Here is a 24,833-nt window from a genome sequence, read left to right as displayed (position 1 = left end):
TCTGTTTTTATGCCAATATTATATTGTTTTGATTACTATGGTTTTGTAATATAGTTTGAAATCATGAAGTGTGATTCCTCTGGCTTTGTTTTTCTTTCTCAAGATTGCTTTGGCTATTTGGGGTCTTTAGTAGTTCCATACAAATTTTAAGACTGTTCTATTTCTGTGAAAAAGGCCATTAGAATGTTGATAGGGATTGCTTTGAATCTGTAGGTTGCTTTGGGTAGGATGAACACTTTAACAAAATTAATTTTTCCAATCCATGAGTACAGAATATCTTCCCATTTATTTGTGTCTTCAGTTTCTTTCATCAGTATCTTATAGTTTTCAGTGTACAGGTTTTTCTCCTTCTAGGTTATATTTATTCATAAGTATAATTTTATTCTTTTTGCTATAGTTGTAAATGGGATTTTTTCTTAATTCCTCTTTCAGATAGTTCATTGTTAGTGTATAGAAATGCAACTGATTGTAGTATGTTGACTTCGTATCCTGCAACTTTAGTGAATTCATTTATTAGTTCTCACAGTTTTTTGCTGGATTTTCTAGGATTTTCTTTCTATAAGATCATATCATCTGCAAATAATGGCAGTTTTACTTTTTCCTTTCTGATTTGGATGCCTTTTATTTATTTATTTTTTCTTGTCTAATTTGTCTGGCCAAGATTTCCAGTACTGCGTTGAATGAGTGGTGAGAGTGGGCACCCTTGTCTTGTTCTTCATCTTAGAGGTGAAGCTTTTAATTTTTCACTGTTTAATATGATGTTAGCTGTGGGTTTGTGGCATTGGCCTTTATTATGTTGTGGTATGTTCCTTTTATATCCAGGTTTTTGAGGGTTTTATCAGGAAAGGATGTTGAATTTTGTCAAATGCTTTTTCTGCATCTTTTGAGGGATCAGATGATTTTTATCTTTCATTTTATTAATGTGGTTTATCACATTGATTGGTTTTTGGATATTGTACCATTCTTGCATCTCTGGAATAAGTTGCACTTGCTCATGGTGTTTGATCCTTTTAACGTGTGTTGTGGAATTTGGTTTCCTAATACTTTGATGAGAATTTTTGCATCTCTATGCATTAAGGGTATTTGGTGTATAGTTTTCTTTTCCTGTAGTGTTCTTAACTGGCTTTGGTATTAGTGTAGTGATGGCCTTGAAAAATGAGTATAGAAGTGTTCCCTCCTCTTAAAATTTTTGGAAGAGTTTGAGAAGGATTGTCATTAATTTTTCTTTAATTGTTTGGTAGAATTACCAGTGAAACCATTTGGTACTGGGCTTCTCTGCATTGGGAGGTTTTTGATTACTAATTTAGTCTCCTTGTTATTGATCTGTTCAGATTTTCTTTTTCTTCATGATTCAGTTTGGTAGGTTGTATGTTTCTAGATATTTGTCCATTTCTTCTAGGTTATATGACTTGATGTACAATTGTTTGTAATAGTCACTTATGATACTTCATATTTCTGTGCTACCAGTTGTAATGATTTTGTTTACAAGTCTTCTCTCTTTTTCTTCTCTTTTTTCCTTTAGTCTAGCTAAAAGGTTTTTTGCCCCCAGAAAACCAGCTCTTAGGTTATCCATATTGTTGACATATAATTACTTATTGTAGTCTCTTGATGATCTGTTTTGATTTATTTGAGTCTTTTTTTTCTCGGTTCGTCTAGCTAAAGGTTTGTCAACTTTATTTTAAAGAAAAACTAGCTCTTAGTTTTGTTGATCTTTTCTGTTGTTTTTCTTATTTCTATTTTACTTACTTCTGCTCTGATCTTTGTTGTTTCTTTCTTTGTGCTTAGTTTGGGCTTCATTTGTTCTTTGTCTAGTTCCAAGAGGTGTAAAGTGAGGTTGTTTATTGGAGTTCTTTCTTGTTTTTTAATGTAGGCATTTATTGCTATTAACTTCCCTCGTAGAACATTCCATAGATTTTGACATTTTATGCTCACATTTTCATTTGTTTCAAGATATTTCTTGATCTTCATTTTGATTTTTTCTTTGGCCAGTTGGTTTTCAGTAGCATATTGTTTAACCTCCATATACTTGTGAATTTTTCAGCTTTCCTCCTGTTATTGATTTCTCATTTTATACTGTTTGGTTGGGAAAGATATTTTGTAGATTTTAGTCTTCTTAAATTTGCTAAGACTTGCATTGTGGCCTATCATGTGACTTATCATGGAGAATGTTCTGTGTTTATGTTTTATAAATGCATGTCAGGTCTATTTGTTCAAGTTTATGGTTCAGTCCAATGTTTCCTTTTTGATTTTTTTTTTTTTTGGTCTGGATGATCTAATGATTACTGAAAGTGGGGTGAGGTATTGAAATCCCCTACTACTATTGTATTATGTTTTCATTAATAGTGATATTATGCTCATCATCCAAAACTTGTTTTTCACACAGTATTATATTTTATGTATTTAACCAGTAGGTTATATATATATATATATATATATATATATATAATTTTTTTTTTTTTTTTTTTTTTTTTTGCGGTATGCGGGCCTCTCACTGTTGTGGCCCCTCCCGTGGCGGAGCACAGGCTCCGGACGCACAGGCTCAGTGGCCACGGCTCATGGGCCCAGCTGCTCCACGGCATGTGGGATCCTTCCAGACCTGGGCACGAACCTGTGTCCCCCGCACCAGCAGGTGGACTCCCAACCATTGCGCTACCAGGGGAGCCCCAGTAGGTCATATTTTAAATTATTTTCTCTGTAGGTAAAATTTGTAACTACACTCCAAACTTTATTTTGTATATAACTTTTGATATGTGAACCATGCTTGAAACATATTAACAATTACCTTTGACTTATTTTTTGATTACACATAAGTGTGATTATCATGTACTTGTGTTCGTGGAATTTTTACTTTTTAGACCTCTTCGATATATTTAATACTTGTATTATTCTTTGTTCATTTTGTATGTGCACAATTCTGTGTTGTGCTTATCTTGTTTTTTCTTTCCAAAGAAGCATGGAGAATTTAAAGGTAGAACAGTAATGAGAACTTATTTCTCAAGTCATATTTTAATATTCTTTTTACTGTTCAGATCACATCCTCTGCTGTATAGGATGCCATTTGTAACCTGTTATTTTTATCTTGAATATATGTCAGCTGGCTTCTAAATTCATTTGTGTTCAGAAGAATTGAGTATAATATTATTTTGTTTTGCAGGAGTTCACAACCAAGTCAGACAGACAATAATTATGCAAAGCAGGCTGCACACACTAAAGAAAAGCGAAGAGATGATGATAGCATTTCTCTTGTAATGTCTGATACTCAACCTAAAGGTTTGTGAACCTCAGAAAACTGTTGCCAATTGAATTTTTGTCTGTTGCATTTTTAATAATATATTTTTAACTAACTTTATACATGAAAGTAAAGAGATTTTTTAGTGACACAAAGAAAATTGCTAAATTTACCATTTGTATACTGTAGTATATACATCTCTTGATTTATTTACAAAATCCAGAAGTTAAATTTGAATATTATTATTTTCTTTCTTTTTTCTTTGTTGGTGCTGGGCACATAGCTATAAAGTTATAATGTTAGTTTGACTCTTTCTAAATGTCACTCCTGTGGATATGTCTAGTAAATGATATTACTGCTAACTTGATTATTATTATTAGCTTCCCACTGTCTATCCTCCTACTATGAAATACATTCTTTATTCATTAGAATTTCTCTCGACTCTAGGAGGATGCCAATACAAGCCACTATTAGCCCAAATTTAAAGGTAAATACATCCCAGACTTCTGAAAATTCACTGTAGGCCTCCTTGCCTGTCGGGTTAATGAATTGACTTCTTTTGTCCTTTTTGTCTCTTCTTATAAAGATCGTAAAATAATTTATAAAAGTTTTCACCAAAACAAATTTATACATTAGTCAAATGTGAAACTAACATCTTCAAGGGTCTCTTGGATTATTGATAGCTTCAAACTAGTTGAGATATTTTGTTTTCTGAATGATTTTATAAATTATTCACAAGAAATGGGGTCCTTCAGTGACACTATGTAAAAATTCTTTGTACTTCATTTGAAACACAGCTGTTTTCACATTTTAAATAGTCTTTTTCATAGAGGAGGAAAACCTAAAAGGAAACTAGACTAATATCTTTGATGTGTACAAGAAACCAGCTGCAACTCTTATGAGGGCAATCTCTAAAGTATTGTGACTCTGTAGACATAATCTTTCAATTGGTCACTAAGTACTATCTGCATATAATGAAGGACACTTATTATTATTTTTTACAAATTGTCCTTTTCCCAGAAATAATTATCTTTAATTACAATATAAAAATATAAGTGGGCTTATATTTGTACAAGTGGACTCAATCAGATACTATCAAGACACTGTTAAACCTTCATTGCTTTCTTGGGTAGAGTAGGAATAGTTAAAAAGCTTTCTAATTTGTGCCCTTCAGTATTCCTTCAAAGTCACAGCAGAAGTTTAGACTTACAGCAGGGAAAAAAATGCACAATAAAAGAAACACTTTATAGTTTCTTAGTATCCCTGAAGGTTCTCCTCTTAAGTAAAGTGTTTTTAAGAAAATTAGCTATTGAAACTTTATTGAAACTCATCGTATTTTCATCCTATAGATAATTGTGTCTAATACCAATTGTTTAATGTGAGCCCATAAATTAATGAGAGTTCTGAATTAAATCCCAGGTATACCATTGTAAACAGTTTTTTCTTCCAGTTTTTTTGAGATATAATTGACAGCACTGTATAAGTTTAAGGTGTACAGCATAATGATTTGACTTACATACATCATGAAATGATTATCACAATGAATTTAGTGAACATCCATCTTCTCATATAGATACAGAAGTAAAGAAATAGAAAAAAAATTTTCGTTCTGATGAGAACTCTTAGGATTTACTCTCCTAACAACTTTCCTATATAACACACAGCAGTGTTAATTATGTTTATCATGTTATACATTACATCCCTAGAACTTACTTATCTTATAACAGGAAGTTTGTACATGTTGACTGCCATCTTGCAACTCTGCCTCCCCCTGCCTCTGATAACCACAAATATTATCTCTTTTTCTGAGTTTCTTTGTTTTTGAATTATAATTGACCTACAGCATTATGTTAGTTCCTGTTACATGACATAGTAATTCAATATTTCTATACATTTCAAAATGATCACCACGATAAGTCTAGTTATGATCTGTCACCATACAAAGATACTACATAGTTATTGACTATATTCCCCACACTAGATGTACTTTTCTTTTGTAGTACATTGTTTGCCTTGTAGCATTTGCTTTTTTGAATATAATACATTGGAAATATTTAACATCTTTTTTATAGGAATTTGTTACCTCTTTAATTTTATATGCTAGTAATATTTACAAGTAAAATTGTATTTGTTATCAGGTAGAGTCTTGTTTTTACAATGTCTAGCTCTACCTAATAAATTTATCCCTGTTTCCCATGCGAGAGTCTTGGCTGATGTGCAATTAGTAAACTGTTAGAAGGAAAACTCCTGTATGATAGAGTTTTTTTCAAGCCCTATTTCTTTCATCAGTTTTTTTTAACTTTCAGTTTTATATTTATTATAGTTGATTAACAATGTTTTGTTAGTTTCAGGTATGCAACAAAGTGATTCAGTTATATGTATACATGTATCTATTATTTTTCAAATTGTTTTCCCAATTAAGTTGTTACAGAATATTGAGGAGAGTTCCCTGTGCTGTATAGTAGGTTCTTGTTGGTTATCCATTTTAAATACAGCAGTGTGTACATGTCAGTCCCACACTCCCTAACTGTCCCCCGACCCACACCCTTCCCCCCGGTAACCCTAAGTTTGTTCTCTAAGTCTATGAGTCTGTTTCTGTTCTGTAAATAAGTTCATTTGCAACTTTTTTAAAAAAGATTCTGCATATAAGCGATATCATACCATATTTCTCTTTCTCTGTCTGACTTACTTCACTCAGTATGACAGTCTCTAGGTCCATCCATGTTGCTGTGAATGGCAATTACTTCATTCTCTTTAATGGCTGAGTAGTATTCCATTGCATATATGTACCACATCTTCTTTATCCATTCTTCTGTCGATGGACATTTAGGTTGTTTCTGTGTCTAGGCTATTATAAACAGCGCTGTAATGAATATTGGGGTGCATATATCCTTTTGGACCATGTTTTACTCTGGGTATATGCCCAGGAGTGGGATTGCAGGACTATATGGTAGCTCCGTTTTTGGCTTCTTAGGGAATTTCCATACTGTCGCCATAGTGGCTGCACCAATTTACATTCACACCAATAGTGTAGGAGAGTTCCCTTCTCTCCACACCCTCTCCATCATTTATTGTTTGTGGATTTTTTCATGATCGCCATTCTGACTGGTGTGAGGTGACATCTCATTGTACTTTTAATTTGCATTTCTCTAATAATTATCAATGTTAAACATCTTTTCATGTGCCTCTTGCCCATCTGTATGTCTTCTTTGGAGAAATGTCTATTTAGATCTTCTGCCCATTTTTGATTGGGTTGTTTGTTTTGATGCTATTAAGCCACATGAGCTGTTTGGAAATTTTGGAGACTAATCCCTTGTCGGTCACATCATTTGCAAATATTTTCTCCCATTCTGAGGGTTGTCTTTTCATCTTGTTTATGGTTTCCTTTGCTGTGCAAAAACTTTTGAGTTTAGTTAGGTCTCATTTGTTTATTTTTGTTTTTATTTCCATTACTCTGGGAGACAGATCGAAAAAGATACTGCCATGATTTACGTCTGAGAGTGTTCATCCTATGTTTTCCTCTAAGAGTTTTTATAGTGTCCAGTCCCACATTTAGGTCTTTAATCTATTTTGAGTTTATTTTTGTGTATGGTGTTAAAGAATGTTCTAATCTAATTTTTTAAACATGTAGCTGTCCAGTTTTCCCAGCACCATTTATTGAAGAGACTGTGTTTACTCCATTATATAGTCTTGCCTCCTTTGTCATGGATTAATTGACCATAGGTGCATGGGTTTATTTCTGGGCTTTCTATCCTATTCCATTGATGTTTCTATTTGTGTGCTGGTACCATACTGTTTTGATGACTATAGCTTTGTAGTATAGTCTGAAGTCAGGGAGCCTGATTCCTACAGCTCCATTTTTCTTTCTCAAGATTGCTTTGGCTATTCTGGGTCTTTTGTGTCTCCATACAAATTTTCAGATTTTTTTTGTTCTAGCTATGTGAAAAATGCCATTGGTAATTTGACAGGGATTGCACTGAATCTGTAGATTGCCTTGGTTAGTATAATCATTTTGACAATATTGATTCTTACAATCCAAGAATATGGTATATCCTTCCATCTGTTCATGTCGTCTTTGATTTCTTTCATCAGTGTCTTATAGTTTTTGGAGTACAGGTCTTTTGTCTTCTTAGGTAGGTTTGTTCCTAGGTGTTTTATTCTTTTTGATGTGTTGGTAAATGGGATTGTTTCTTGAATTTCTCTTTCTGATCTTTTGTTATTAGTGTATAGAAATGCAACAGATTTCTGTGTATTAATTTTGTAACCTGCAACTTTATCAAATTCATTGATGAACTCTAGTAGTTTTCTGGTAGCGTCTTTAGGATTTTCTATGTATAGTATTATGTCATCTGCAAACAGTGAAAATTTAACTTCTTCTTTTCCAATTTGGATTCCTTTTATTTCTTTTTCTTCTGTGATTGCTGTAGCTAGGACTTTGAAAACTATGTTGAAAGTGGCAAGAGTGGACATCCTTGTCTTGTTCCTGATCTTTGAGGAAATGCCTTTATCTTTTCACTGTTGAGTATAATGTTAGCTGTAGGTTTGTCATATATGGCCTTTATTATGTTGAGGTATGTTCCCTCTATGCCCACTTTCTGGAGAGTTTTTATCATAAATGGGTGCTGAATTTTGTCAAAAGGTTTTTCTCCATCTATTGAGATGATCATATGATTTTTATTCTTCAATTTGTTGATGTGGTGTATCATATTGACTGATTTGCAGGTATTGAAAAATCCTTCCACCCCTGGGATAAATCCCACTTGATCATGGTATATGATCCTTTTAATGTGCTGTTGGATTCTGATTGCTAGTATTCTGTTGAGGATTTTTGCACCTATATTCATCAGTGATATTGGCCTGTAATTTTCTTTTTCTTTGTAGTATCTTTGTCTGGTTTTGGTAACAGAATGAATTTGGGAGTTTTCCTTCCTCTGCAATTTTTTGGAACAATTTTAGAAGGATAGCTGTTAGCTCTTCTCTAAATATTGAATAGAATTCGCCTGTGAAGCCATCTGGTCCTGAACTTTTGTTTGTTGGGAGTTTTTAAATCACAGTTTGAATTTCATTGCTTGTGATTGGTCTGTTCATAATTTCTATTTCTTCTTGGTTCTGTCTTGGGAGAGTGTACCTTTCTAAGAATTTGTCCATTTCTTCCAGGTTGTCCATTTTATTGCCCTATAGATGCTCTCTTATGATCCTTTGTATTTCTGTAGTGTCAGTTGTAACTTCTCCTTTTTCATTTCTAATTTTATTGGTTTGAATCCTTCCTTTTTCTCTTGATGAGTCTGGCTAAAGGTTTATTAATTTTGTTTATCTTCTCGAAGAACCAGCTTTTAGTTTCATTGATCTTTGCTATTGTTTTCTTTGTCTCTGTTTCATTTATTTCTGCTCTGGTCTTTATGATTTCTTTCCTTCTACTAGCTTTAGGTTTTGCTTGTTATTCTTTGTCCAGTTGCTTTAGGTGTAAGGTTAGGTTGTTCATTTGAGAATTTTCTTGTTTCCTGAGGTAAACTTGTATTGCTGTAAACTTCTGTCTTAGAACTGCTTTTGCTGCATCCCATAGGTTTTGGATCATTGTGCTTTGTTTTCATTTGTCTCTAGGTATTTTTTGATTTCCTCAGTGATCCATTGGCTGTTTAGTAGCATATTGTTTAGCCTCTATGTGTTTGTGTTTTTGACAGGTTTTTTCTTTTTCTTTTTTCTTCTTTTTTAATTAATTAATTTATTTTTGGCTGTGTTGGGTTTCGTTGCTGCACACGGTCTTTCTCTAGTTGTGGCAAGCAGGGGCTGCTCTTCATTGTGGTGTGTGGGCTTCTCATTGCAGTGGCTTCTCTTGTTGTGGAGCATGGGCTGTATGTGCATGGGCTTTAGTAGTTGTTGCATGCAGGCTCAGTAGTTGTGGCCCATGGGCTCTAGAGCGCAGGCTCAGTAGTTGTGGCATGTGGGCTTAGTTGCTCCGCGGCATGTGGGATCTTCCTGGACCAGGGCTTGAACCCATGTCCCTTGCATTGGCATATGGGTTCTTATCCACTGCGCCACCAGGGAATTGCCTACAGTTTTTGTTTTGTAATTTACTTCTGATCTCATAGTGTTGTGGTTGGAAAAGATGCTTGATATGATTTCAATTTTCTTAAATTTACCAAGGCTCTCTGTGGCCCAGCATGTGGTCAGTCCTGGAGAACATTCCATGTGCACATGAGAAGAATGTGTATTCTGCTGCTTTTGGATAGAATGCTTTATAAATATGAGTTAAGTCCATCTGGTCTAATGTGTCATTTAAGCCCTGTGTTTCCTTATTGATTTTCTGTCTGGATGACGTGTCCATTGATGAAAGTGGAGTGTTAAAGTCCTCAGTATTATTGTGTTACTGTCATTTTCCCTTTCATGGCTGTTAGCATTTGCCTTATATATTGAAGTGCTCCTATGTTGGGTGCATATATATTTACAATTGTTATATCTTCTTCTTGGGTTCATCCCTTGATCATTATGTGGTGTCCTTCTTTGTCTCTTATAACAGTCTTTATTTTAAAGTCTACTTTGTCTGATATGAGTATTGCTATTGCAGCTTTCTTTTGATCTCCATTTTCATCGAATACCTTTTTCCATCTTCTCACTTTCAGTCTTTATGTGTCCCTAGGTCTGAAGTGGGTCTCTTGCAGACAGCATATGTATGGGTCTCGCTTTTGTATCCATCCAGCCAGTCTTTATGTCTTTTGATTGGAGCATTTAATCCATTTACATTTAAGGTAATTATCGATATGTAAGTTCCTATTGCCATTTTCTTAATTGTTTTGGGTTTGTTTTCGCATGTCTTTTTTCTTCCCTTCCTCTCTTGTTCTCTTTTCCTCTGGTTGGATGACCATCTTAGTGTTGTGTTTGGGTTGCTTTTCCTTTTTCTTTGTGTGTGTGTGTGTGTGTGTGTGTGTGTGTGTGTGTGTGTGTGTGTATCTATTGTAGTTTTTGGGTTTGCTATTCCCATGAGGTTTTGATATAGTAGTCTATATATGTACAAGGTTGTTTTAAATTGCTGGTCTCTTTCCTGCCTAGAGAAGTTTCTTTAGCATTTGTTGCACAGCTGGTCTGATGGTGCTGAACTGTCTTAGCTTTTGCTTGTCTGTGAAGCTTTTGAATGAGAGTCTTGCTGGGTAGAATATTCTTAGTTGTAGGTTCTTCCCTTTCATCACTTTTAATATATCATGCCATGCCCTTCTGGCCTGTAGAGTTTCAGCTGAAAAGTCAGCTGATAACCTTATGGGAGTTCCCTTGTATGTTACTTGTCATTTTTCCCTTGTTACTTTTAATATTTTTTTCTTTATCTTTAATTCTTTTCAGTTTGATTACTATGTGTCTCAGTGTGTTTCTTCTTGGTTTATCCTGCCTGGGACTCTCTGCTCTTCCTGGACTTGGGTGAATGTTTCCTTTCCCATGTTAGGGAAGTTTTCAGCAATTATCTCTTCAAATTTTTTCTCAGGTCCTTTCTGTTTCTCTTTTCCTTCTGGGACCCCTATAATGTGAATGTTGGTGTGTTTAATGTTGTCCCAGAGATCTCTTAGACTGTCATTTCTTTTCATTCTTTTTTCTTTATTCTGTTCTGCAGCAGTGATTTCTACCATTCTGTCTTCCAGGTCACTTATCTGTTCTTCTGTTATCTCCTCAGTTATTCTGCCATTGATTCCTTCTAGTGTACTTTTCATTTCAGTTATTGTATTGTTCATCTCTGTTTGTTTGTTCTTTAGTTCTTCTAAGTCTTTGTTAAACATTTCTTGCATCTTCTCCATCCTTGCCTCCATTCTTTTTCCTTGATCCTGCATCTTCTTCAGTATCATTATTCTGAATTCTTTTTCTGGAAGGTTTTTTATCTCCACTTCAGTTGTTTTTCTGAGGTTTTGTCTTGTTCCTTCATCTGGGAAATATACTTTTGCCATTTCATTTTGTCTAGTTTTCTTTCTTTCTTTTTCTTAAAAATAAATTTATTTATGTATTTATGGCTGCATTCGGTCTTTGTTGCTGCACACAGGCTTTTTCTAGTTGGGGCGAGGGGGGGCTACTCTTGGTTGTGGTGCATGGGCTTCCCATTGCGGTGGCTTCTCTTGTTGCAGAGCACGGGCTCTAGCTGTATGGGCTTCAGTAGTTTTGGCATGCGGGCTCAGTAGTTGTGGCTCACGGGCTCTAGAGTGTAGGCTCAATAGTTGTGGCACACTAGTTTAGTTGCTTTGTGGCATGTGGGATCTTCCCAGACCAGGGCTCTAACCCGTTTTCCTGCATTGGCAGGTGGATTCTTAACCACTGTGCCACCAGGGAAGTCCTTATTTTGTCTAATTTTCTGTGATTGTAGATTTCGTTCCGCAGGCTACAGGATTGTAGTTCTTCTTGCTTCTGCTGTCTGCCCTCTGGTGGGTGAGGCTATTTAAAAGGCTTCTACAAGCTTCCTGATGGGAGGGACTGGTGGTGGGTGGAGGTGGGTCTCATCCTTCTGGTGGGCAGGGTTGTGCTCAGTAAAACTTCTTTATTTTTTTTACATTTTTATTGGAATATAATTGCTTTACAATGGCGTGTTAGTTTCTGCTTTATAACAAAGTGAATCAGTTATACCTACACATATGTTCCCATATCTCTTCCCTGTTGCATTTCCCTCCATCCCACCCTCCCTATCCCACCTCTCTAGGTGGTCACAAAGCACCAAGCTGATCTCTCTGTGCTATGTGGCTGCTTCCCACTAGCTATTTTACATTTGGTGGTGTATATATGTCCATGCCACTCTCTCACTTTGTCACAGCTTACCCCTCCCCCTCCCCATATCCTCAAGTCCATTCTCTAGTAGGTCTGTGTCTTTATTCCCGTCTTACCCCTAGGTTCTTCATGACATTTTTTTTTCTTAGATTCCATATATATGTGTTAGCATATGGTATTTGTCTTTCTCTTTCTGACTTACTTCACTCTGTATGACAGTCTAGGTCCACCTACCGCACTATAAATAACTCAATTTCATTTCTTTTTATGGCTGAGTAATATTCCATTGTATATATGTGCCACACCTTTTTTTTTTTTTAGTAGTCATGTATTTATTGAGTTTCCACAGTTTTCCATTGATAGTATTATTAGACATGGGAATACTAAGTGGCAATGCAGTCAATATTCTAATTCTTTTTTTAAAATTAGTTTCTGCTTTATAACAAAGTGAATCAGTCATACATATACATCTGTTCCCATATCCCTTCCCTCTTGTGTCTCCCTCCCTCCAACCCTCCCTATCCCACCCCTCCAGGCAGTCACAAAGCACCGAGCTGATCTCCTGTGCTATATGGCTGCTTCCCACTATCTATCTACCTTACGTTTGGTAGTGTATATATGTCCATGCCTCTCTCTCGGTTTGTCACAGCTTACCCTTCTCCCTCCCCATATCCTCAAGTCCATTCTCAAGTAGGTCTGTGTCTTTATTCCTGTTTTACCCCTAGGTTCTTCATGACACTTTTTTTTCTTAAATTCCATATATATGTGTTAGCATACGGTATTTGTCTTTCTCTTTCTGACTTACTTCACGCTGTATGACAGACTCTAGGTCTATCCACCTCATTACAAATAGCTCAATTTCGTTTCTTTTTATGGCTGAGTAATATTCCATTGTATATATGTGCCACATCTTCTTTATCCATTCATCTGTTGATCGACACTTAGGTTGCTTCCATCTCCTGGCTATTGTAAACAGAGCCACAATGAACATTTTGGTACATGACTCTTTTTTCCTTTTTTTTTTTTTTTACTTAAAAAAATTTTATTGGCCTATGGTTGATTTACAATGTTGTGTTAGTTTCAGGAGTACAGAAAAGTGATTCAGTTATACATATACATATATTCATTCTTTTTCAGATTCTTTACCCATAATAGGTTATTAGAGAATATTGAGTGGAGTTCCCTGTGCTACACAGTAGCTCCTTGTTGGTTAACTATTTTATATATAGTAGTATGTGTATGTTAATCCCAAGCTCCTAATTTATCCCTCCGCACCACGCATATTTCCCCTTTGGTAACCATAAGTTTGTTTTCTACATCTGTGACTCTGTTTCTGTCTTGTAAATAAGTTCATTTTTTTACCTCTTTATTGGAGTTAATTGCTTTACAATCGTGTGCTAGTTTCTGCTTTATAACAAAGTGAATCAGTTATACATATACATGTGTTCCCATCTCGCTTCCCTCTTGTGTCTCCCTCCCTCCCACCCTCCCTATCCCACCCCTCTAGTTCGTCACAAAGCACGAGGCTGATCTCCCTGTGCTATGCGGCTACTTCCCACTATCTATCTATTTTATGTTTGGTAGTGTATATATGTCCATGCCACTCTCTCACCTTGTCACAGCTTACCCTCCCCCCTAACCGTATCCTCAAGTCCATTCTCTAGTAGGTCTGTGTCTTTATTCCTGTCTTACCCCTAGGTTCTTCATGACATTTTTTTTTCTTAAATTCCATATATATGTGTTAGCATACAGTATCTGTCTTTCTCTTTCTGACTTACTTCACTCTGTATGACAGACTCTAGGTCCATCCACATCACTACAAATAGGTCAATTTCGTTTCTTTTTATGGCTCAGTAATAGTCCATTGTATATATGTGCCACATCTTCTTTATCCATTCACCCGATGATGGACACTTAGGTTGTTTCCATCTCCTGGCTATTGTAAATAGAGCCACAATGAACATTTTGGTACATGACTCTTTTTGAATTATGGTTTTCTCAGGGTATATGCCCAGTAGTGGAATTGCTGGGTCATATGGTAGTTCTATTTGTAGTTTTTTAAGGAACCTCCATACTGTTCTCCATAGTGGCTGTACCATTTCACATTCCCACCAGCAGTGCAAGAGTGTTCCCTTTTCTCCACACCCTCTCCAGCATTTATTGTTTCTAGATTTTTTGATTATGGCCAGTCTGACCGGTGTGAGATGATATCTCATTGTAGTTTTGATTTGTATTTCTCGAATGATTAATGATGTTGAGCATTCTTTCATGTGTTTGTTGGCAAATTGTATATCTTCTTTGGAGAAATGTCTATTTAGGTCTTCTGCCCATTTTTGGATTGGGTTGTTTGTTTTTTTGTTATTGAGCTGCATGAGCTGCTTGTAAATTTTGGAGATTAATCCTTTGTCAGTTGCTTCATTTGCAAATATTTTCTCCCATTCTGAGGGTTGTCTTTTGGTCTTATGGTTTCCTTTGCTGTGGAAAAGCTTTGAAGTTCCATTAGGTCCCATGTGTTTATTTTTGTTTTTATTTCCATTTCTCAAGGAGCTGGGTCAAAAAGGATCTTGCTGTGATTTATGTCATAGAGCGTTCTGCTTATGTTTTCCTCTAAGAGTTTGATAGTGTCTGGCCTTACATTTAGGTCTTTAATCCATTTTGAGTTTATTTTTGTGTATGGTGTTAGGGAGTGATCTAATCTCATACTTTTACATGTCCCTGTCCAGTTTTCCCAGCACCACTTATTGAAGAGGCTGTTCTTTCTCCACTGTACATTCCTGCCTCCTTTTTGAAAGATAAGGTGACCATATGTGCGTGGGTTTATCTCTGGGCTTTCTGTCCTGTTCCATTGATCTATAGTTCTGTTTTTGAGCCAGTACCACACTGTCTTGATTACTGTAGCTTTGTAGTATAGTCTGAAGTCAGGGAGCCTGATTCCTCCAACTCTGTTTCTCGTTCTCAAGATTGCTTTGGCAATTCGCGGTCTTTTGTGTTTCCATACAAATTGTGAAATTTTTTGTTCTAGTTCTGTGAAAAATGCCAGTGGTAGTTTGATAGGGATTGCATTGAATCTGTAGATTGCTTTGGGTAGTAGAGTCATTTTCACAATGTTGATTCTTCCAATCCAAGAACATGGTATATCTCTCCATCTATTTGTATCATCTTTAATATCTTTCATCAATGTCTTATAATTTTCGGCATACAGGTCTTTTGTCTCCTTAAGTAGGTTTATTCCTAGATATTTTATTCTTTTTGTTGCAGTGGTAAATGGGAGTGTTTCCTTAATTTCACTTTCAGATTTTTCATCATTAGTGTATAGGAATGCCAGAGATTTCTGTGCATTAATTTTGTATCCTTCTACTTTACCAAATTCATTGATTAGCTCTAGTAGTTTTCTGGTACCATCTTTAGGATTCTCTATGTATAGTATCATGTCATCTGCAAAGAGTGACAGCTTTACTTCTTCTTTTCCAATTTGGATTCCTTTTATTTCTTTGTCTTCTCTGATTGCTGTGGCTAAAACTTCCAAAACTATGTTGAATAAGAGTGGTGAGAGTGGGCAACCTTGTCTTGTTCCTGATCTTAGTGGAAATGCTTTCAGTTTTTCACCATTGAGGATGATGTTGGCTGTGGGTTTGTCATATATGGCCTTTATTATGTTGAGGAAAGTTCCCTCTATGCCTACTTTCTGCAGGGTTTTATCATAACTGGGTGTTGAGTTTTGTCGAAAGCTGTCTCTGCGTCTATTGAGATGTTCATATGGTTTTTCTCCTTCAATTTGTTAATATGGTGTACCACGTTGATTGATTTGCATATATTGAAGAATCCTTACATTCCTGGGATAAACCCCACTTGATCATGGTGCATGATCCTTTTAATATGCTGTTGGATTCTGTTTGCTAGTATTTTGTGAGGATTTTTGCATCTATGTTCATCAGTGATATTGGCCTGTAGTTTTCTTTCTTTGTGACATGCTTGTTTGGTTTTGGTATCAGGGTGATGGCCGCGTAGACTGAGATTGGGAATGTTCCTCCCTCTGCTATATTTTGCAAGTGTTTGAGAAGGATAGGTGTTAGCTCTTGTCTAAATGTTTGATAGAATTCGCCAGTGAAGCCTCTGGTCCTGGGCTTTTGTTTGTTGGAAGATTTTTAATCACAGTTTCAATTTCAGTGCTTGTGATTTGTCTGTTCATATTTTCTGTTTCTTCCTGATTCAGTCTTGGCAGGTTGTGCATTTCTAAGAATTTGTCCATTTACTCCAGGTTGTCCATTTTATTGGCATAGAGTTGCTTGTAGTAATCTCTCATGATCTTTTGTATTTCTGCAGTGTCAGTTGTTACTTCTCCTTTTTCATTTCTAACTCTATTGATTTGAGTCTTCTTCCTTTTTTTCTTGATGAGTCTGGCTAATGGTTTATCAATTTTGTTTATCTTCTTAAAGAACCAGCTTTTAGTTTTATTGACCTTTGCTATCATTTCCTTCATTTCTTTTTCATGTACTTCTGATCTGATCTTTATGATATCTTTCCTTGTGCTAACTCTGGGGTTTTTTGTTCTTTTTTCTCTAATTGCTTTAGGTGCAAGGTTAGGTTGTTTATTGGAGATGTTTCCTGTTTCTTAAGGTAGGATTGTATTGTTATAAACTTTCCTCTTATAACTGCTTTTGCTGCATCCCATATGTTTTGGGTCGTCGTGTCTCTATTGTCATTTGTTTCTAGGTATTTTTTAAATTTCCTCTTTGATTTCTTCAGTGATCACTTCGTTATTAAGTAGTGTATTGTTTGGCCTCCATGTGTTTGTATTTTTTACAGATCTTTTCCTGTAATTGATATCTAGTCTCATAGCATTGTGGTCGGAAAAGATACTTGATACAGTTTGAATTTTCTTAAATTTACCAAGGCTTGTTTTGTGACCGAAGACATGATCTATACTGGTGAATGTTCCATGAGCACTTGAGAAAAATGTGTATTATGTTGTTTTTGAATGGAATGTCCTATAAATATCATTTAAGTCCATCTTGTTTAATGTAGTATTTAAAGCTCTGTTTCCTTATTTATTTTCATTTTGGATGATCTGTCCATTGGTGGAAGTGGAGTGTTAAAGTCCTCTACTATGTATGTGATACTGTCTATTTCCCCTTTTATGGCTGTTAGTATTTGCCTTATGTATTTAGGTGCTCCTATGTTGGGTGCATAAATATTTACAATCGTTATATCTTCTTCTTGGATCGATCCCTTGATCATTATGTAGTGTCCTTCTTTTTTTCTTCTAATAGTCTTTATTTTAAAGTCTATTTTGTCTGAAAAGAGAATTGCTACTCCAGCTTTCTTTTGGTTTCCATTTGCAGGGAATATCTTTTTCCATCCCCTTACTTTCAGTCTGTATGTGTCTTTAGGTCTGAAGTGGGTCTCTTGTAGACAGCATATATATGGGTCTTGTTTTTGTATCCATTCAGCCAATCTGTGTCTTTTGGTGGGAGCATTTAGTCCATTTACATTTAAGGTAATTATTGATTTGTATGTTCCTATTCTCATTTTTTAAATTGTTTTGGGTTCGTTATTGTAGGTCTTTTCCTTTTTTTGTGTTTCTTGCCTAGAGAAGTTCCTTTAGCATTTGTTGTAAAGCTGGTTTGGTGATGCTGAACTCTCTCAGCTTTTTCTTGTCTGTAAAGGTTTTAATTTCTCTGTCAAATCTGAATGAGATCCTTGCTGGGTAGAGTAATCTTGGTTGCAGGTTTTTCCTCCTTCATCACTTTAAATATGTCCTGCCTGTCCCTTCTGGCTTTCAGAGTTTCTGCTGAAAGATCAGCTGTTATCCTGATGGGGATTCCCTTGTGTGTTATTTGTTGTTTTTCCCTTGCTGCTTTTAATATGTTTTTTTTGTATTTATTTTTTGACAGTTTGATTAATATGTGTCTTGGCGTATTTCTCCTTGGATTTATCCTGTATGGGACTCTCTGTGCGTCCTGGACTTGATTAACTACTTCTTTTCCCATATTAGGGAAGTTTTCAACTATAATCTCTTCAAATATTTTCTCAGTCCCTTTCTTTTTCTCTTCTTCTTCTGGGACCCCTATAATTCGAATGTTTGTGCGTTTAATGTTGTCCCAGAGGTCTCTGAGACTGTCCTCAGTTCTTTTCATTCTTTTTTCTTTATTCTGCTCTGCAGTAGTTATTTCCACTATTTCATCTTCCACGTCACTTATCCGTTCTTCTGCCTCCGTTTTTTTGCTATTGATCCCTTCTAGAGTATTTTAAATTTCATTTATTGTGTTGTTCATTGTTGCTTGTTTCATCTTTAGTCCTTTTATGTCCTTGTTAAATGTTTCTTGCATTTTGTCTATTCTATTTCCTAGATTTTAGATCATCTTTACTATCATTATTCTGAATTCTTTTTCAGGTAGACTGCCTGTTTCCTCTTCATTTGTTAGGTCTGGTGGCTTTTTATCTTGCTCCTTCATCTGCTGTGTGTTTTTCTGTCTTCTTATTTTGCTTATGTTACTGTGTTTGGGGTCTCCTTTTTGCAGGCTGCAGGTTCATAGTTCCCGTTGTTTTTGGTGTCTGTCCCCAGTGGCTAAAGTTGGTTCAGTGGTTTGTGTAGGCTTCCTGGTGGAGGGGACTAGTGCCTGTGTTCTGGTGGATGAGGCTGGATCTTGTCTTTCTGCTGGGCAGGTCCACATCTGGTGGTGTGTTTTGGGGTGTCTGTGGCCTTATTATGATTTTAGGCAGCCTCTCTGCTAATGGGTGGGGTTGTGTTCCTGTCTTGGTAGTTGTTTGGCATAGGGTATCCAGTACTGTATCTTGCTGGTCGTTGAGTGAAGGTGGGTGCTGGTGTTGAGATGGAGATCTCTGGGAGATTTTCACCGTTTGATATTATGTGGAGCTGGGAGGTCTCTTGTGGACCAGTGTCCTGAAGTTGGCTCTCCCACCTAAGAGGCACAGCACTGACTCCTGGCTGCAGCACCAAGAGCCTTTCATCCACACGGTCACAAAAAGAGGCAAAGGGGAAAAAAAAATAAATCTTGCTCTCAAAGTCCACCTCCTCAATTTGGGATGGTTCACTGTCTATTCATGTATTCGAGAGATGCAGCGTACATCAAGTTGATTGTGGAGATTTAATCCGCTGCTCCTGAGCCTGCTGGGAGAGATTTCCCTTTCTATTCTTTGTTCGCAGAGCTTCCGGGGCTCATCTTTGACTTTGGCCCCGCTTCTGCGTGTATGCCAGAGGGCGTCTGTTCTGAGACAGGGCGTGGTTAAAGGAGCAGCTGATTCGGGGGCTCTGGCTCACTCAGGCCGAGGGAGGGAGGGGCACGTATGCAGGGCGAGCCTGCGGCGGCATAGGCCGGCAGGACTTTGCACCAGCCTGAGGCGCGCCGTGCGTTCTCCCGGGGAAGTTGTTCCTGGATCCCGGGACCCTGGCAGTGGCAGGCTGCACAGGCTCCCGGGCAGGGAGGTGTGGAGAGTGACCTGTGCTCGCACACAGGCTTCTTGGTGGTGGCAGTAGTAGCCTTAGCGTCTCATGCGCGTCTCTGGGATCCGTGCTGTTAGCCGTGGCTCGCGCCGTCTGTGGAGCTCCTTTAAGCAGCGCTCTTAATCCCCTCTCCTCTCGCACCAGGAATCAAAGAGGGAAGAAGAAGTCTCTTGCCTCTTTGGCAGGTCCAGCCTTTTCCCCGACTCCCTCCCGGCTGGCTGTGGCGCACTAACCCCCTTCAGGCTGTGTTGACGCTGCCAGTCCTCTCCCTGTGATCCAACCGAAGCCCGAGCCTCAGCTCCCAGCCCTGCCCCAGCGGGTGAGCAGACAAGCCTTTCGGGCTTGTGAGTGCCGGGTCGGCACCGGTCCTCTGTGTGGGAATCTCTCTGCTTTGCCCTCCGCACCTCTGTTGCTGCGCTCTCCTCCGTGGCTCCGAAGCTTCCCCCCTCCGCCACCCGCAGTTTCCGCCCGCGAAGGGGCTTCCTAGTGTGTGGAAACCTTTCCTCCTTCATGGCTCCCTCCTACTGGTGCAGGTCCCGTCCCTATCCTTTGGTCTCTTTATTCTTTTTTCTTTTGCCCTACCCAGGTATGTGGGGGTGTTTCTTGCCTTTTGGGAGGTCTTAGTTCTTCTGCCGGAGTTTAGTAGGTGTTCTGTAGGAGTTGTTCCACGTGTAGACGTATTTCTGATGTATCTGTGGGGAGGAAGGTGATTTCCGCGTCTTACTCTTCCGCCGTCTTACCCCTAGCCCTCAGTAAAACTTTAATCCGCTCGTCTGTTGATGAGTGGGGCAGGGTTCTCACCCTATTGCTTGTTTGGCTTGAGGTGACCCAGTACTGGAGCCTACAAGCTATTTAGTGGGGCTAATGGCGGCCTCCGGGTGGGCTCCCGCCAGTTGGTACTTACCAGAACTGTGGGTTCCAGTGTCCTTTTCCCCACTGTGAGCCTCAGCCACCATCTGCCTCCACAGGAGACCCTTCAGTAATAGCAGGGAGGTCTAGCCCAGTCTCTTACGGCATCACTCCTTTTTTCCCTGGGTCCTGGTTTGAACGAGACTTTGCATGTGCTCTCCAAGAGTGGAGTTTCTCCCAGTCCTGTGGCCGTCCTTTGATCAAACCCCACTAGCCTTCAAAGCTAGATTCTCTGGGGACCTCTCCTTCTGTTGTTGGACCCCCAGGCTGGGAAGCCTGATGTGGGTCTCGGAATTTTCACTCCTGTGGGGTAACTTCTGTAGTATAATTGTTGTCCACTTTTGGGTCATCCACTTGGCGGGTATAGGATTTGAGTTTATTGCTGTTGCGTACCTCCTACCATCTTGCTGTGGCCTCCTCTTTGTCTTTGGATGTAGGGTATTCTTTTTTTGGTAGGTTCCAGCGTTTTTTTGTCCCTGGTTGTTCAGCAGTTAGTTGTGATTTTGGTGTTTTCATAAAAAGGGGATGCGCTCGCGTCCTTCAACTTCGCCATCTTGAGCTAATCCCTCTTCAGTTTTTGCTGTAGCATTTATGGTTAGAAATTATAACTTGATATGGTATTTATAAGTAGAAATTGTCTTTGACTACCATTACAGTTTACAGAATTAGAAATAAAATTTATTGTGCTTTTCAAAATACTGTGTTGATAATTTGGGGGTAGTTTATTTTCCTGGGGGGAGGCAGTTAAGAGTGTTGTCTTTAGAAATTGCAAGACTGTTAACAGTCTTGGAGTTTTTGCCCTCAGTCCTGTCCCGATGCCTGCCTTTTAAACAAAGACAAAGAGAAATTATGAATGTTAGTCATTAGATGTTTATAAAGCTAGAGTAAGAGCAAGAATAGTTTGAAGAGAAGGTGTATAGTGTTGAACTTTGAGTGAATTGAGAGGTCAGGCCATTCAGTGTTACATAGATTTTAAGTTATGAATTCAAGCAAGCTGCTTTGGGACTTGCTTTGTGTGAACTCTGAGTTGGTACTTGTATGGTGTAGATTCAGAGCAAAATAATTCAGGATAACCTTCAGTTAGTTAGGATAACCCTCAGTTAGTTAGGTAGAACCTTTTGGAAGGTTTTTTTTTTTTTTTACAGCACATATATTTGATAACTGAAATACTAAGCAGGTTTGTTAAGACTTGATATAGGTTTCAAAATAATGCTTTTTTGACTTAAAAAAGGGAGTACTTCCTTTTCTGTAGGGTGATAAATTTATTGGAGGTTTAAAATTATACGGTCTTGATTTTTTTTTTTTTTTTTTTTTTTTTTTTTTTTTTTTTTTTTTTGCGGTAGGCGGGCCTCTCACTGTTGTGGCCTCTCCCCTTGCAGAGCACAGGCTCCGGATGCGCAGGCTCAGCAGCCATGGCTCACGGGCCTAGCCGCTCTGCGGCATGTGGGATCTTCCCAGACCGGGGCACGAACCCGTGTCCCCTGCATCAGCAGGCGGACTCTCAACCACTGCGCCACCAGGGAAGCCCCTGATTTTTTTTAAAAAAGAAATAAACTGTGAAGAAAATTGTTAGCCTTATGAATAATTATTTATCACAGTCACCTGATGAGGAAAGGTATTTTTTTCTCCTTTTAAAAGAACAGTGATCAATACTCTACTCTTGCAAATTATTCTCCCTTTTCATTTGAAAAATATGTATATATAAAACTTACATTTAAAAAAGACAAATAATTGCTAAATTAGTTGTAATTTCTAAAATCACAGTGAATTTAAAAAACTTATTAAGAGACTAACTTTCAAAATTTTATTAAGACTTTTTTTTTGTATCATAGTAAAATGCAGTCATGGGAAAAGGAAAAACATGGTTTGGTTGCTTTGCTTTGGTTACTAAAGAATACTACCTTTTAATATATTTCCCATATCTTATATTTTTTGTACAATGAACATTTGCTTTATGTATGCAGTTTAAAATGGGATATGTCTTTATATTCATCCATGTTAGTATGAGAATTTAGCAGTGGACTATGAAAAAACTAGCTTTGAAAGTAGTGTAGTAATTTTGATGATTTTATTTGAGCTCTTCTACATGGGATTCTTTCTTTACTTTTTGGCCATATTTATGTCTCTTCTGTTTTTTTAAGACCTCAATAGGGGAAGTAGAGGTTGTGATCATCTTGAAGAGGGGAGCAGAAACAAGGATAATACATATTCTGATTCAAAAATGGAACCCACTCTGATTTCCAGGAAGAGAAAACAAAGGCTTAGAAGTAATTTACCTGGTTCTCTTAATCCTACTTCTTTGTATAAGTCAGCAGAACAGACAGTAAGTAGAGGTATTTAGATGTCATATGAAACAATTTGTGCTATGATAAAAATGAATTGACTGTGGCCAAATAATGTTCTCCTGGCTTTCTGCTTTTATCATCATATTTCTTTCTTTTCTTTGCCCATTTTTTTTTTTTTTTTTTTTTTTTTTTTTTTTTTTTTTGCGGTACGCGGGCCTCTCACTGTTGTGGCCTCTCCTGCTGCGGAGCACAGGCTCCGGAGGCGCAGGCTCAGCGGCCATGGCTCACGGGCCCAGCCGCTCCACGGCATGTGGGATCTTCCCGGACCGGGGCATGAACCCGTGTCCCCTGCATCGGCAGGCGGACTCTCAACCACTGCGCCACCAGGGAAGCCCTCTTTGCCCATTTTTTGATTCTGTTTATTTTTTTAAAAATACTTTAAATACAACTTTTTTTTGCAGTAATACAGTTATGGGAACAAATTTCAAATACAGTCATCACTCAGTATCTACATAGTATTGGTCCCGGGACCCTGCACTTACCAAAATCCATAGATGCTTAAATCCCTTATATAAAATGGTGTAATATTTGCATATAATCTACATCTTCCTGTATATTTTAAATCATCTCTAGATTACTTATAATAACTAATACAATGTAAATGATATGTAAATGGCTATAAATGCAATGTAAATGCTATGTAAATAGTTGTCTCTGCATGGCAAATTCAAGTTTTGCCTTTTGTAAATTTCTGTAATTATTTTTCTGGAAATATTTACCATTTGCATTTGGTGGAACCTGCGGTTGGTGGAATCTGTGCATACAGAAGGCTGACTGTATTATGAACAAGTAAAAAAGTTAAAAGTATTTCTCCTCTGATAACCAGCCCTTAGTTAGTAGTTTGATGTATATCTTTCAGACCTGTTCCCCCCCCTTATTATAACCAAATACTGTTCATACTGTCCAGTCAATTGCTTTTTCACTTGCTCTGTGAAATTATTACCTGACTTATTTTATCAGTAGTAATTTACTTCCTATTTCTATAGACATCTCTTTTTCAAGAGTTTAGGGAATTTGTTGTAGAGAATTACCATACATACATTAATGCATACATAACCTATTTTCAAAGACTTAGTATGCAGTTAACAATAAAAGTATGAGGAGACAGCTTTTTGAGTTCTTTGATTCACAAGGCATTTCAGGACTTTGCTGTGCCTTTGAGTTATAATTATAAACATGATTTAGGTTTATACAGTAATAGAGACATGAAGGCAGTGATTGATTTTCATAATTTTTCATATTGTTATGCTCTTAAGTTTTTAATTTTTTTGCTTTTTTGTTACTAAAGTCATATGATGTCAAATGGCCTCTTTTGCAAAATAAAACTGTAAAAAAAATTCCTCTCATTTAAAGTTGACAAGACTGTGGAAGACCTCTGAACCACTTGTAAATATGGGAGTTTCTCCTTCCCATCCTTTTGTAAAATGTTTAGGCATCTGATTGGACAGACCAAACTCTATATATTTGAGAGACACTGGCAGGAGTAATGTAGTATAATTGAGTAGTTTTCTACCCCTATAGTTACAGAAATGATATAATGTTTTTACTTTTATATTCTTCTTTAGGAATTTAAGCTTAAAAAAACTCTTTATGTTAGCCAAATTTGAAAAATGCTGATTTTTGTATGCATTTATTTATGTTCAGAAAGAACAAGAAAATGACCCAGCAGTATCCACTGAGTTGGAAAAGTCAAGTGAAAACTATCAGGAGGACCCAAAACTGCTTGAAGAAATTATGCTTGAATCCATAGAAAGTGATTTTACTAAACTATCCTCACGTTGTAGTCAGGAGTTGGCTTTGAGTGCTGCTCCCCAAATCACCTCTGAATGTTCAACCACTAAAACTTTTGAGAGCTCTATTTCTACTGATACTGTGGGGAATTGTCCTGTGGTCGAGAAGGATGAGAATGAATTGAACACAATAGAAAAACCTGTTTTAAGTGAACATAGTGAAGGGAACCAATCATTTATCTCTGCTGAACCAAGTAAGTAACATGAGGATAATAATTTTCTCTCCTCTACTTATTTGTTTTCTTCTCTCAAACAAATTTTGCTAGGCAATAAGTTATTTATTACATCATTGTGGAATATATTAACTTCAGAAAAAAAAAGACTTGAGGTTTTGGGACTTCATTTATTTTGTAATATTGATTTAG

The 24,833-nt window shown here is 37.3% G+C and overlaps 1 protein-coding gene across 6 annotated transcripts in view; it reads left to right on the top strand.

The window, feature by feature from the left end:
• Positions 1-24,833, top strand: part of SENP7 (SUMO specific peptidase 7) — a 171,997-nt gene that overhangs the window by 109,002 nt on the left and 38,162 nt on the right. For all 6 annotated transcript variants that reach the window (XM_081236002.1, XM_081236006.1, XM_081236003.1 and 3 more), the window contains 3 exons: positions 3,155-3,270; positions 22,475-22,656; positions 24,323-24,662. In XM_081236002.1, coding sequence (XP_081092128.1) covers positions 3,155-3,270; positions 22,475-22,656; positions 24,323-24,662 — 638 coding nt within the window. The remainder of the gene's footprint in view (positions 1-3,154; positions 3,271-22,474; positions 22,657-24,322; positions 24,663-24,833) is intronic.

Source organism: Mesoplodon bidens (genome assembly GCF_964165515.1).
Source record: "Mesoplodon bidens genome assembly, chromosome: 5".
Classification (NCBI taxonomy): Eukaryota; Metazoa; Chordata; class Mammalia; order Artiodactyla; family Ziphiidae; genus Mesoplodon; species Mesoplodon bidens.
This window is presented reverse-complemented; position numbering and strand designations above follow the sequence as displayed.